At 41.0% G+C, this 14,638-nt stretch overlaps 1 protein-coding gene across 3 annotated transcripts; it reads right to left on the bottom strand.

Annotated features, from left to right (window-relative positions):
• Positions 1-526: 526 nt before the first annotated feature.
• erap1b (endoplasmic reticulum aminopeptidase 1b) lies at positions 527-14,498 on the bottom strand. Of its 3 annotated transcripts, none has more exons than XM_028578990.1 (19): positions 14,463-14,498; positions 13,026-13,549; positions 12,424-12,562; positions 11,641-11,775; positions 11,260-11,380; positions 10,490-10,644; positions 10,163-10,276; positions 9,882-10,013; positions 9,519-9,650; positions 9,223-9,306; positions 7,990-8,147; positions 7,328-7,407; positions 6,998-7,181; positions 6,248-6,404; positions 5,160-5,344; positions 4,815-4,976; positions 4,549-4,689; positions 1,574-1,655; positions 527-1,030 (listed from the first exon to the last, which is right to left on the bottom strand). In XM_028578990.1, exons 2-19 carry the CDS (start codon positions 13,517-13,519, stop codon positions 860-862), a joined length of 2,826 nt encoding a protein of 941 aa, XP_028434791.1. In that variant the 5' UTR covers positions 13,520-13,549; positions 14,463-14,498; the 3' UTR covers positions 527-859. The 3 variants fall into 3 exon arrangements, with proteins under 3 accessions (XP_028434791.1, XP_028434789.1, XP_028434790.1); XM_028578988.1 differs by lacking the exon at positions 14,463-14,498 and adding an exon at positions 14,212-14,456; XM_028578989.1 differs by lacking the exon at positions 14,463-14,498 and adding an exon at positions 14,029-14,101.
• Positions 14,499-14,638: the final 140 nt, after the last annotated feature.

Below are 14,638 nucleotides of genomic sequence, written 5' to 3'. Positions count from 1 at the left end.
TCAGTCAATTAAGGTTCAACAACCCTTAAAATGGGCAAAAATATTCTAGCAAGTGCATTAGTATCTAATATCTAGCATATCTAATGTGCAGTACATTTCTTTTGGGCAACATTTACTATGTGTACAACACTGTGCAGTATGTTGTTGCCTTCTGCAGCGATAATGCCGCAAAATAAAAAATGAACTTCACAAAAACAGAGACTTCACACAGGAAACATCAGATCATCTTTAAACATCATCTTTAAACATCTTGAAAATTCTAGTAAAAAAAACTCACCCACCCCTACTTCACAAAAAAAACACACACAGACAGCTCTGTGCACAAATGTTGGAGTGTCCTGACTCCTGCAGAGAACTTTCATTGTGCTCCTTACAGTTACCTCCTTAAATCTTACTTACGTACAGTAAATCTTAAATACCATTTGAGGGTTTTTTAAGGAACTCTACAATTACTTCGATCTATTTGAACCTGAGGAACTCCTCGACTTAACATAACTTAGTTTTTAGACTGTACTTTACAGAGGTCGCAGAAAATTATTGTTTTGCAAGTCACAAGTCAATTCTAACTGTTGACGCGTGTGCCAAGTCATGTCAGTCAGGTTTGGGGTAATTAATAATATGCACTGAGATGACACAGCATCTTAAAAGGTTTTTGTTTTTTATCTTTACGTTTTGGGAGGGTAAGTTAGGACGCTGTTTGAATTTTGTTTTTTTAAATATGAAGTCATCAAATTTGTAGTTCCAGTCTGACTCAAGGAGATGCTTCAAGCTTTTTTGACTTGCATCCACACCTCTTGAAGTTTGTGCCTTTAGCAACGTGATTGTCCAATCTAAACGTTTTTTTTTGTTTCCTCTGGAGCTATAAATCTTCATGGACGGCTCTGTGGCTGCGTTTGTCCAGCCAGGCCTGCAGCAGAGGAAGGTTAGTGTCCATCCAGCGGATGTTATCCTCGATGGTCTCGTAGGTCTGCCGGATACATCTCATCTCCGAGCCCGATTCCTCAGTCAGAGAGCCGAAGAAGCCTCTCACCTAGGACAGAGTAGGAAGACTTAAAAACATATCCCACATTTTCATGACTTTTAATAATCTGCATTTATCTAATAAACGAGCCTAAAACCCAAAGCAGCCATGTTTGTGTAGTCAGACTGTAAGCAAAATTTAGTTTCTACAATTACTAAGTGACAAATCCAGATAAATAAACTGTATTTATCTACGTATAATGTCCCTTTGCGGTTGAAAGTCGTCAAAATGTTTAATACAAAACAGTTGTATTTTAAACCAGTGCTCAACTATCCGGTTTATAAACTGCTGTTCATTGCTAATAATTATTTTTCTAAAATGAATAAGTATTTCATAAGTGCTTTTTTTTTTTTTTTTTTTTTTTCTTCTTAAATTAGGAACAAAATTACAGCAGAAAAAGGAAGGATAGGACACAAGGAAAACAAATGGGACAAAGGCCCAGGAGTGGATGCATAAAAAATAAAAAGCCATGTTCTTGGGGCATCAGAACACACTTTATATAGACAGACAGAAGTAATCGAAGCCCAAAAGTAGTGACACAGCCTTCCTTACCTCATCTAACATTTCCCTGGTAGAATACTGGTTGGTCACCCCAGTCACCAAGTATGATATGGTGCTTGAGCCCAAGTCAAATCTACGAAGCAAACAGAGACAAAGTTCACAATACACAACTCTTCATGGAAACACACAAGCGTGCTAAGGCTCTACAGATTTACGCTACAGTACTAACAAAAGCCAACATATGGAGTTTTTCAAAAAAGCTATGTCACTGATTTTTTTGTATACTTGACGGTCTAGTAAAACGACAAACTCCTAAAACACCTGAACTGTCGGATTAAATACTGAAATTTAGATGTACTTTAAATATCTACTAGGGGTGTCACGATTCTCCAAATCCTTCATTTGATTTCATTTTCGATTCCAAGGTCACGGTTCGATTTGATTCTTGATTTTTACTTTTTTCTTCTTTCTTTTTTTAAGCACAGGTTGCTATGCCATTTTTAGACTACACTTTTATGCAATATAATATCTGACCTTTGTTTGCTAAGTACCACACTACATTGTCAAATTCAAAACAGTTATTAACAACATAATATAACAATAACTTATATCTATAACCTGCCATCTAGTTTCTCTTTTGTAACTGCAGTCTTCTTCACAGAAGATGACATTCAAGTTCACAACAAAACAAACAAAAAACAATAAAACAGCCATGTCCATAGTCTTCTCTGAACATATAAGTTGAACATATACCACACAGATGAACTGACATGTTAGTCATGCTGCCAGTGGAAGAATATGGTACACGCACATAGCAGAGCTTGCACACTGTGGCTTTTTTGTTGACAACGCAAACGTTGTCAACATAACTCACTGGAAATCCAAAATACTTCCACACCGGCGACTTCGGTGAAAGAGGAGGGGGTTCAAGTCCTGTCGATGGGTCTCCTGCATCTGTAGTTGCCATGCTATCTTTTGACTGGCTGTAGCTAAATTAGAGGAGGTTGACTGACTCGCAGCACTGAGCCGCTTAATTAACCCGAGTAGTGTCACTGAACCGACTCACTCCTGTTTTTTTACCTCATTCGTGCCAGCAACGCTTCGCTCAAGCTGAGTGTGATTATAGACAGTATATAAACGGGACCAACAGATCCCGTTGATCTGGACGGAGACCAGTGAAGTCTATAAGAAGCACTTTTCTGGTGAGCGCTGAGCGTTACTGCGCAGCCTCCAACTGAGAGAGACGATGTAAATGTGACGTGAGCAACCTGTCTGTAAGTCTTCTGGTAGCTGTGCCAAGAGAAATCTCAATCATTCCCAATTCGCAGAGACAGAGAGTGTAGGTATATGTAAGGAGATAACATGGGCACAGGCTAATTATTGCTAACTAAAATGCTAGTTAACATTAGTAATTAAACTTAAACAGCTAATGTAAGTCGAAACTGCCTGCGAGCTTCTCCTGTACTGTACGGTAATTCCTCTACTATGCGACAGTAAGTCGCGTGGTAATTGTTAGCCTATTTTTATAAAAAGTCTGCTACGGAGCCATAACGTGAGATACAAGGTAACGGAGCCTTTAATATATTGTTGTGTTTCTTTAGAAATAAACAATGGACAAAAAAAAGTCTTTAAACGCTTCAGATGTAAAGTTATTCGCTGTCAAAGTGACGTCAAAATGAATGGCAGTCAATGGAATGCTAACGTCGGGTGATCGTTTGGTAGCATCAAAATGGCGCCATAGGAGGTTTGAGTTCTGAAGCAAAGCTTACCCCCTTGAGTGCGATCAAAGCCGGTCTACGGAAAGCCGTTCCACTCCCTATTCAGCCCCATTGTACCGAATTTGTTTGCAGTTCCACCAGAGTTCCACTGGGGGTGATCGCGGTCCAGTGCAAAATGAATGGGACTCTATGGAGCTAGACGGCTAAATGTGTCTCTTTCGCCTGATTGTCGTTGAGAAACCTCAGATTTGATTTTAGTTTTTGCAAGTTCAACATGGATTATAGGTCGAAAGCTGAATGAACGAGTACTTATGTCCTTTTGATTCCTTACAGGGTGAGTCGTTGTTGCCCATAACATGCTAGCATTCTGCTAATGAATGCTGATTGGTCAGTGAAGGACTGATTATGATCGGAGATCCAGCTTGACGGCATCCGAAGCAGAGCCAGAATGTCAGAGTGAATATTTCGGCGTACATTAGCAAACCTCTTTCTAGCATGTGTATTGTCAGGGAGAGCCTAACCTGTCAGCTGTGTTGTCGATGCCTCGAGAGAAAAAAGGAAACGACTCAGAGCTCGCCCGTAAAGCAGCATCTCCGGCCGTATATGTGTATGACGTCATTGACATTTTAAAAGGCTTTTTAGAACAAAAAAGCGACTTTAAAAAAATCTAACACCCAGCAGTGTGTATTTTCTTTGCCTCCCCTTTCGAATGCAACGTTCAAATTACTAGACACATAAATTATATCCTGAGAAAAGTGGGTTTTGAGGGGTATAGCTCCATAGAGTCCCATTCATTCTGCACTGGCCTGTGAGCGCCCCCTATATGGAACTCTGGTGGAACTGCAACCAGTTCAGAAGCCGGAAGTAACGAGGGAGTGGAACTTCTTCCTATATTAGAAATTCTTTGGTGCGATCGTAGCTGGTCTTCTTCTGCTACTGTGTGTAGTTAATCTAGCTCATTAGCGCCTCCACTGGAGTGGTGGTAGAATCAATCAGGAAATGGGCTACATCGAGCAGGCTACATGTGTTTTTTTTTCCGCTTGGCAAGCCGACCGGACGTGACATGGGGGCGTGGCAGCACCGACGATTCCATTTTTTTATTCAAGATTGTGACTTAATTTCGGTCGTGACACCCTTAATATCTACAGGACTTGTCTGACACTAAGTTATTTTAAACTGCAGCTTTAAGTGAATCTTGATTTAAGAAGTATTTTGCTAACATGAATCATTCTTGGATTAAACAAAATTGCAAAACTTTGGTAAAAATGAAAGAGAAATGTGTCGTATATGCATGATGGGCTGACTGACTTCTTGATCAAGATGTGCCAGTTGGCTCGGAGGAAGTCCCAGGCCAGTTTGTAGCCACGGGGGTTCTTGCTGACAGAGACGATTACATCTGGGAGGTCCTGGGTCTTCATCACCTCACCGTGGAGGCTCTGCTCCATCATCCTGCAGACAGAAAGATAAAAAAAAGTAAGGGCAAGCAGAAAGGTATAGAAGTTTTGGTAGCAGTTGGAGAGTATAAAAAGAAAGGGAAACTAAATGCTTGCGCTGCTGTGCTATAATGTACACACCACTGTAGCTTGTCCTGTAGGGGGCTGACGGCCATTGCAGTCTTCATGCGGCTCTTTACAGACATTTGCATCGAACGGCGGTACTTCTCAAACAGGAAGTCCCACCCCTCGGGTGTTCGAGCTCCAATCACAAACACAGCCATGGTGATGTCAACAGGGAGGCTAAAAACAGAGAAGGCTTCCAGTTCAGTATCAACTATCTGAAAACGTTTAATAATTTTTTTTACTTTTAAAGTGGTTATAAATACTGAAAACTCAACTCGGAATACAAGCAGTATTTGTGAGAAAGAAACGCAAACAAATATGTGAAGGAAAATGTTGGTGTGCTATTTTATGACCACTGACCTCATGGTGCCGTCAGAGTCCCTCCAGCTGTTAAAGAGCTGGGTGGCTTTGGTCACACAGGGAGCATAGTTCCTGACGCATCCAAACAGCAGCAGGTAGCTCCTCAGCATTCGCTCAGACACTGATCCAGAGTCAGACCACTCCTGACGATCAATCAGCCCCCGGAACAGATCCACAATGTAGTCCTGAGAAACACATGCAGTCAGTATATAAAGCTTTTAAATCAGTCTGATTTTAATATTGATTATTCAATTATGACATTTTGTTCGAGTGTGGGTTAGAACAAAAAAATACGAAGACATGACTTTAGAATCTGTTAACTTGTGATTGGCATTTGTCATTTTTCTTTGGACATTTTACATGCAAAACAATCAATGAGTTGATCAAAGAAATGTTGAAATAATTGTCAGTTTCAGTCCTAAATCTATCCTTAAACATTATATTTTTAAATCTAAATCTATCATCATTCACAAAAGAAAATAACAAAGGTTTCAACTATATGCTTCCTGAACGTGTGTAGTATTCTGGTTCTATGCATGAGAGCAATGCTTTGTTTGAACTGCTAGAAATAACAGGGAGCTCTCTGCTTATACAACATGTGCACAGTCCATTGTTCTTCAGGGTTTTTTTTGTACTACTGTATGCAAGGAACCATGACTCAGTGTATATGCTTCTTGCTACACAGAAGTGCTTGCAGTTTAAAGATTCCTTGTGGAGTTTTGGACCTTGAATAGCACTATTTTTTGGGTGTCCCCTTTTTTTTGGACACACACAAGCACATTTCTGCCAATGGTTTCACAATATTTCATTGGACCACATGTAGCGGTAATGCAAAAAACAGCAATTTGGTAGCAAAAGCTCTTACTACCTTGCACCAACTGGGGTGTTTAAATAGACATTTTGGAATTATCACATACATAGACAAGTTTGAATGTCCCAAAAACCATTTGAAGCAGTTTGATGACACGTACCTAAGAGTTCAAGCAGTTTCAACTTTTAAGACAGACCGGTAGGTGAGATTGTTTATGAATTTCCAGACATACGTGGAATATGTTTTGTGACGTGCCATGAATGCTGCCTTCACTAACCTTCATCTGGTTCTCCAGAGCAGCCATGTCTCTCTTCTCCATCAGTTTGTAGAGAGGTACGAGTTCTCCAAAGCCCTGAGTCACAGCCATGATCTCAGTCTCTTTGGACAGGTACAGAGACAGCTCCAGAGCTGTGTCCAGCCTCACCTTCTCTATACTGTAACACAAATGACAAGCCTCAAATCAACACCATGCCACACTTTTCTCCATTTTGGCCAACATTTAATTGTAGGCTATTTTAAATATTTAAATATTCAAATAATTCAAATTTAACTTAGAGCCAATCAGGTTCCTTTACTAAAACTAGTTTTTATGCAATGTAGAGGTGGGAATCACCAGAGGCCTCACGATACGATATCACGCTACTTATGTCCCGATACGATATTACTGCGATTTTAAACACAATATTCTGCGATGTATTGCAATTTATTACCTTTTTTTCCAACTTCAAATTTTTCCCAATTTCAAATTATGTCTCCAAAAGGAAACTTTGTCAACATCGTTTTTTATTTAAAAAGTTAAATTTATCTGTTTGTTCATCTCACTTCAATTTTATTGCTGCAAATTGGGATTGTCAAGCAGACAAACTGACCAACACATAAATAATAATATATCAATGCTTGGCGTCTGTGTATCGATACAGTATTGACACGGAATATGCTGTATCGATTCCCACCCCCCCCACCCACCCCTAATGCAATGCAGGATAAACAGCCGAATCAACTGTTATTTTCCCATCTTTAAACAGACCTGACCAGCTGGAAGACGTTGTGGATGAGGCTGGCGCGGTCGTTGCTGCTCAGGGCTGTGTGATTGTGTTGCAGCAGTTTGGTGATGGAGTTCCAGCCCTCGCCTGCGTAGTGGACCATGTAGTAGCCACTCATGTCCACATTGAACTTCACCCAGTCCACCTCCTCCGGCAGGTACAGGACATCTGCATGGAGGAGGAGTAAAGACAAGCTTTGCAGTGAAAAGGAATTGTAGAATTAAACTTTTATGAACAATATGTGGATAAATGATAATAAATATAACAATATAAAAAAAAAAAAAACACCTCGTCACACTGAGTAACACACTCACCAGTCTTTGTCTTAAGCAGGAAGCGGTGGATGGTGTTGGAGGCGCTGGTCATGTAGGTCAGTGGGATCTGCCACAGGAACCTAACACAATGATCATTTAAAAAAAATTTAAATTATGGGGCGCCCGGATAGCTCAGTTGGTAGAGCGGGCACCAATATGTAAAAGGTTTACTCCTCGACGCAGCGGGCCCGGGTTCGACTCCAACCTTGCGGCCCTTTGCTGCATGTCATTCCCCTCTCTCCCCTTTAATTTCTTCAGCTGTCCTGTCAATAAAGGCCTAAAAATGCCCAAAAAATAATATGAATTATGAATACAATGTAACAATTACTGAAACTATAGCAAGTTAAGTTGAAACTCTGCACTTCACTGCATGCTTTAAATGCAGCTACACTTTTACAGTGTGTGCAGTATTTAGAAAATCCTTCCTTTGTCTGGTGGTTGTATAGAGAATAAACTGTTAAAAGCCCTCCTAGGGACAGGTGTTGCGAATTAGCCATGGCTACAAACACTGTGATACAGGCATCGGATTGTTATTTATGTAATAATCTATGTTTTTTGTATCTGTCCCTATTTAAATAAACTACAAATAAATAATGACACCGTGGCGTTATCTGCCATAACTCTGTTAACCTCGAATTATCTGGATTCATTTGACATGTTACCCTTCAGTGAGGGAGTAGTCGTCTGTCTTCAGGTAACGCTCCTGACTGAGCCTGACCTCCCGACCTCGGACCTCCACAGTGACCAGCGGGAAGCCCTCCTGCAGCGTCCAGGTGTCCATGATGGCCCTGACATCCAGCTCATCACCGGAGTACCATTTCTGCATATGCGCGCGCACACACACACACACACACACACACACACACACACACACACACACACACACACACACACACACACACACACACACACACACACACACACACACACACACACACACACACACACACACACACACACACACACACACACACACACACACACACACACACCACACATTTAGATGCAGAATAAATGATTTAACTTCATAAATAGTGACAGATTTGGGGCACAGCTACATGAGAGTACTTTAGAAACATTTGAGAAATACAGAAATGCTGAATTTGAGTTCTTAGCAGCAAAGTATCACGTATGTAAAATTTTAGACAAAAAACAAGATTTCTGCTGGGAACCATAAAATTGGAATGCATGAAATTCCACTTTTTCCACTAATTTAAAAGGGTCCAGTGTGTAACGTGTTTAGTTGTTCATTATCTATATTCAAATCTGTGTTGCCCGTTCACAAACTTGTCCTTTTTCATGAATATTTACCACCACCATCAATTCCAATAATTCCTTTTGGCTTGAAATTTTACATTTGCATTTGCATGAACTGGGGTAGACGCTCCATATTCATGCGCCATCTTGAAATACGTTAGCCGGTAAGGGATCTAAAGGACATACTGCTCCACCTTAGGCGTTTTCGCTGTCACATGATAACCTCCGAGGTGCTGCTAATGCTGCTAAACGGGTATCGTAGCTTCCCGGACCCGGCAAGTTTGAATAAGGAAACAAGTATTCAAAATCCACATTTCAGGAACAGGAGTCAGAAAAAGAAAAAGGATATTGAAAAGAGCAAGAGACCAGCTTTTTGAAGGCTACCGTACCTGTGATATGTACTTTGAACGGCGTGGTGCAAGAGAGTTGATTGCGATGTAATATAATAATAAATATAATATAATAATAAATAGAATTTGATCTCAACACTAGATGGGAGAAATTCCCACACATTGGACCTTTAATTTAAAAAAAAGAATATTAAACTGGCTGACCTTAATGTTATTATATTCACTGGAGTGTGTTTGCTCAGTCAAGTGCTTTGTTGAACCTGGTTGCTACAAAGCATGAACACTTACAGAGACTCCAGACTGGAGGTCACGCTGGGAGCAGAATTCTTTGTGCTTCATTCGGCCTTCGTCCAGATCATCGGAGCTGCAGATCTGGTGGGGAGACGCGCAGATCTTTAGCAGAGAATCATAACCATGCCAACATGGCCACATTTAGCCTTAAATCCCAAACACACCAGGTCCCATATGATGCGTCATTCCCTCCACAAAACTTGTATATGGCGAACAATAACAACGCTTCTTTTAAGCTCTAATGTTAATGTTATATCAACCATTGTGACGTATCCCTCAACCACTTCACTCACATTAGTTAGGCTCTCCCACAGGTGGCTGTTGACAGTGTTTTGGTAGCTGTAGCGCTTGAGGTATCGGATGATGCCAATCTCAAAGGCTTCAGGAGTCAGGAAATCCCGCAGCATATTCAGAATACATGCTCCCTTTAAAAGAAGAAAAAAAGGAAACAGTGAGTGAACAATCCAAATACTTTCTGTTGGGTGATTAATTGATTTTTTTTGGTTTTTTTCGACTGCACAGTTTGGGTTCAGCTTTGGGAATAACTAATTCATGCAAATTATGATATATGCTCAGATAACCGTTTGCACAGTTCCACTATACAGTTCAAGTGCATCAACACCACATGGTTGGTCCCCTGACAGAACACGGCTGACCTTGTCATATGAAACGTCGTCGAACATCTCCTGGATCTGCGTGGGGTTTTCCACGGGTGTGGAGACGGGGTGAGAGGAGCTGAGGGAGTCTACCTCCATGGCCTCAAAACATTTCCCCAAGAAGAAGTCGTCCTGGGAGAAAGAGAGAGGAGGGAGAAAATGTGAAAGCGGAAGGAGGAGATATCAGATGATCAGATGGATGTGTATGCTCTGACCGGCGACCGCTAATTCACATGTTCTCTAAGTAAGATACAAGTCCGGCCGCTGGACTCGGCTCTCACCACTTGCAGCTCTGGGTAGGTGATGTCGAGAGAAATGAACTCCATGAACTTGGCGAAACCCTCGTTGAGCCACAGGTCATTCCACCACTCCATCGTCACCAGGTTCCCAAACCACTGGACAGGAAGAAGTACAGATTTGTGTGCAAGAACAGTATTTAGCATACAAATGCATCTTCAGAAGTTCAGATCTGTAACTACTGCACATGCTGACATTTAGTCTCAGCTTGTAGCACGAGACAGTGGCTTCCAACTTCAATCCTCTCCTCATAAAAGCAATTTGTTAACCAATTATTTCTATCTTTCAAAAAAGAGTTGAAGGCCAGCTACCTGGTGGGCGAGCTCGTGGGAGATGACTTTGGTGATACCCAGTTTGTCTGAAGCGGAGGACTTGTCAGGGTCGAAGAGGAGGCCCGTCTCTCTGTAGGTGGTCAGCCCCCAGTTCTCCATCGCCCCTGACTGGAAGTCAGGGATAGCAGCCAGGTCTGCAGGGAACAACGAGCACATAAATACAACTAAAGATGGTACATTCACGTCACCCACAGGTCCAACTAGTTGTTTCTTTAATTCTGCTCTGCTCTTTTTTTAGGTGTTGTATACATATTGCTGTTTTAATGTCTTAATAAAAATTGTGTACTTTCCTACAACTTCTCTGTTCATTTAAGAGTGGACACATGTTTTATCTATTCAGGGCAAAGAGCACTTTTGAATTTACATAAATAAGCTGTCAAAGTGACCTCACACCAAGCAGTAGGACATGAGATAAGATAGGATCCTGGATGTCTACACAAAGGACAGACAATCGCCATGCAAACCACACAATTTCCACAGACAGTTGAGAGATCCCAAACGGACAGAATCGTGACTTTGACACTTTTTTCAATGGTTTACAGAGGTAGACAGGTGGCGGTAGACAAGTCCTTTCTTAAACTGCATCCAGTAAAAATGTGTACATTACAACATAAAGCTCTGACTACCTCAGTCAGCTCTTTGAAAGTTTAAACAGCAAACTTCATTTTTACAAAATAAATACTGCATAACTGGAAATATTGCTACTCCAGTTGCTTAATAACATGGTAATAACAAGCATTGCCACTGACCCTGTTTGGGAAGCGGGTAAGGAATATCAAAATAGTCCTCATAGAAGTCCAAGAGCTTGACGGCGGCATCCAGCGCAAAAGCTGTCTGGTTGATCTTCTCAGCTACAGCGTAGACTGAAATCTGAAGGCAATCAGAGGAAAGAGCAAACTCCTCAGTATTAATGTTACAGCAATAATATGTTTATGTTTAATAATATAAGTTTTATCAATGGATTCATGGTTGTTACATGACCATTCAAAATGAATAATGTATACAGTATACTGTTGAACGGGTCTCTCCAAATTACTGTAAATTAAAAAAAGGTTACAAATATTTTTTTATGTTTGCAGTTTCTGAGTGAGAGAACTAAATGACGGCGTGGCCTGTTGTGTCCTCCTCACCTGGACACCATGCCGGGTGGTCTTGCTCACAGACAGGAAGTCAGACACAATGTAGGCCACCAGGTAGGTGCTCATTTTTACAGTGGTGTCAAAGTGATCCTCAAGCAAACCGCCTGGCAACTCCACTGTTTTTACCTGAGAAACACAAGTGTGTTCAAAACGGAGAAAAGAAAGGAGAGGTCAACAGGTCAATAACAGACAAATGTACGGTGAATAAAATTAAGCTCAGCGTTCGTGCAAGACACGGAAGTCATACGCCCGCTGATTGAACTATCATTCCTATCAGACACACACCAATCACAGCCTTTCTCACATCAAGGTGGTCCTTTTTAATGGGATTTCCTCATCGCTGGTCCCTGCTACACTGACGCTGCTTCACTCACTGCTGCTGCTGCCTCCACCACCCCAGCCTCCACCTTCCTAGTTCACAGTCCTAACATGACTCCAAGTTTAAAATGGTTTTCAATGTCTTACTTTTGGCTCACTCATTTTTTTTCCCAGGGGGGTTTATGAATGGTGCTCCCTGTTTAAGCTTAGCATGCTGCTTGGCTGGTCCAGGAAGAATTATCAAGAGCGGAGCCATCAGCGCCAAGCATAACTGTACATGTGTTGCAATAAAAGGTAAACGTTCCTGACTGAAGTACCTTTTTAAAAAGTAGAATGGTTCTCGACTGTCTAGTGTGTTTCATTATTAAAGGTTGAAGGCAAACCCGATTTTGTCTACCACTTCTTATAATTCCTCACTTGAACTTTACAAACTGATATTGCTATGTTCAAGTGTACCTTGGGCATGTTGGATATGGTTATGTGGCGTGGCTCTCGTACAATCCGTATGGTGAACTTGGCTTTGAAGGCGGGCTCATCAAAACAGGGGAAGGCTCCACGAGCAAAAGTGGCTTCAAACTGCGTGGATGCCATAACCCTAATAATGTCAATAAATAAAAGTTAAATAAAAGTTAGATTATGTTTAACACAACATTGCTACAGCATAGCAAGATTAAAATGACGATTAAAGCTGCTATTTGTAGCATTTCTAAATCCATTCATCATTGCCAAATTAGTTATAGCCTACTCATAATCACCATTCACAAATGACATCTTCATTAACATTACTGATAGCATCTTGTCTCTCTTACTTGTGATACGGTTGGTAGTGCTGTTTCTCAAAAAAATAAAACTACATTTCCCATCAAACACAATGTGCATCACATCAGCAGTATCCCGTGATATCCAATCAAAAGCAGTTTGAAAAGGCTGCCAATATTATGGTCTTATTTTAATGCTTGTACATATAAACCCCAAATTAAGTGCTACTTAATTCAGTGATGCTAAAATGCTACATACAACTCCCTTTAAAAGAAACAAATAAGTACTTGTGGTCTTACCGGACTTCCCCACTGCTGGTGCGGTAGCTGCTCTTGTAGAACCCGTGAAAGCTGTCAGATAAGTTGGCAGCGAACCCCAGCTGAACTTCATACCTCCTACCTTTGGTCAGCACCGAGTCCGACAGCAGGGCGAGCTGATGGAAACGGGGATACTCCAACACCTGGAGAGGCCTCACACCCTCAGGAGCAAGGAGCCACACGTTGGATATCTGCATCTGCTTGGCATGGAGAACAATGATGCTGGTGTCTTCATGCACGTCCAGCTGGATACGAACAACGCCAGTGAAGTGGAGGGTAGTCAGGTTGGGGTGGATGGTCAAATCGTAGTGGAAGGGGGAGATGGTTTTAGGAAGTCTCATGCGGTCCCAGGGGAATGGCTGGCCGTTGGTGGCTATGGGGACATCCTTGGCCTGACCATGACCTGGCAGCTGTGCTCCAGATGAGGAAGGACAGGCAACCAACAGCAGCAGCAGCAGGACAGGTGCTGCTAACATGGTGACAATGAAAGCAGGAAATCCTCCCACCTGTAATCATACACATATCATATACATGCATGATTATGTTCAGAAAAAGCTTTATTGTGTGTTATTTGAATAACAAAGCTCACTTCCTGAGTTACTGCTGATACAGATATTTTAGTAGCCATCGCTGACTTTATTGTCCATGAAAGATGTAGCATTACATTTAGGTGTCACATATGTATCTCTCTTTCAATGCCGGTCTACGTCTCTTTTCTAAACACTCAGTGTTGCACAGTTTATCAAACTCCTGCCACTCAAACGAATAAGATAATGACAACGCACACACATGTGAGATGGAAGTGCAACACTTTCGATTTCACACAATTGTCCATTAATGTATGGCCACGATTTACGAATCCCCTATCGTAAACATTTTAAACATTTTTTTTTTACCAAAAACGAGGCGGTATATCGTCTATGATCTTCCATTCTCAACAGTAACCATTTGTATAATGTAGCTTTTAAAAAAATGCTCAACTTACCGTGTCGTCGCGCGCCGTATTACCACAAATAATTCAAGAGTGAAAGTGAAACAGATGAAGGAAGAGTTGCATGCTGGGAGAAAACATATCGAATATATATATATATATATATATATATATATATATATATATATATATATATATATATATATATATATGTATCAGTTACGGTCGTTTACTGACCTGCAGCTGTGGTGACATGACTGTAGATTCGACATAAAATGTTTTGTTTTTTGTTTTTCAGAACGTATTTTCATGTCTGCAGCATACAGACAGTCCAGAAAGTATTCTGGTTTATTATAAAGACATCCGGCCCGAAATTAACCTACACCAACACATTTTCTAAACATTACTGTTAGCTATTAATCCAGCATGGTTAAGCGTGCCAAAACAACAGCAACAATATATTACAGGAGGAAATAGAAGGAAACTACCTTGAACAGGAAGTTCCGTGTTGTTGTGGTCTGTAATGATATATTTCACCTCTAGAGTGTGCCATTGCTTTCATAAACGGTCATTTCTGTTTCTTTTTGCTTCCTGCAATTTTATATTTGATGAAGGTTGTAAAATACATTTTACGGTAGGCCTTCTAACTACAATTATTTGAATT

This window comes from Perca flavescens, chromosome 5, assembly GCF_004354835.1.
Source record: "Perca flavescens isolate YP-PL-M2 chromosome 5, PFLA_1.0, whole genome shotgun sequence".
Taxonomy (NCBI): domain Eukaryota; kingdom Metazoa; phylum Chordata; class Actinopteri; order Perciformes; family Percidae; genus Perca; species Perca flavescens.
This window is presented reverse-complemented; position numbering and strand designations above follow the sequence as displayed.

What these genes read in the sequence shown, in the direction of transcription:
- erap1b (XM_028578988.1), bottom strand. An exon ending in CCTGCTTAAGACAAAGACTG is followed by an intron (nt 7,182 to 7,327) that starts GTGAGTGTGTTA and finishes TCCTCCATGCAG; the next exon opens with ATGTCCTGTACCTGCCGGAG. An exon ending in CTACAGGACAAGCTACAGTG is followed by an intron (nt 4,690 to 4,814) that starts GTGTGTACATTA and finishes TTCTGTCTGCAG; the next exon opens with GATGATGGAGCAGAGCCTCC.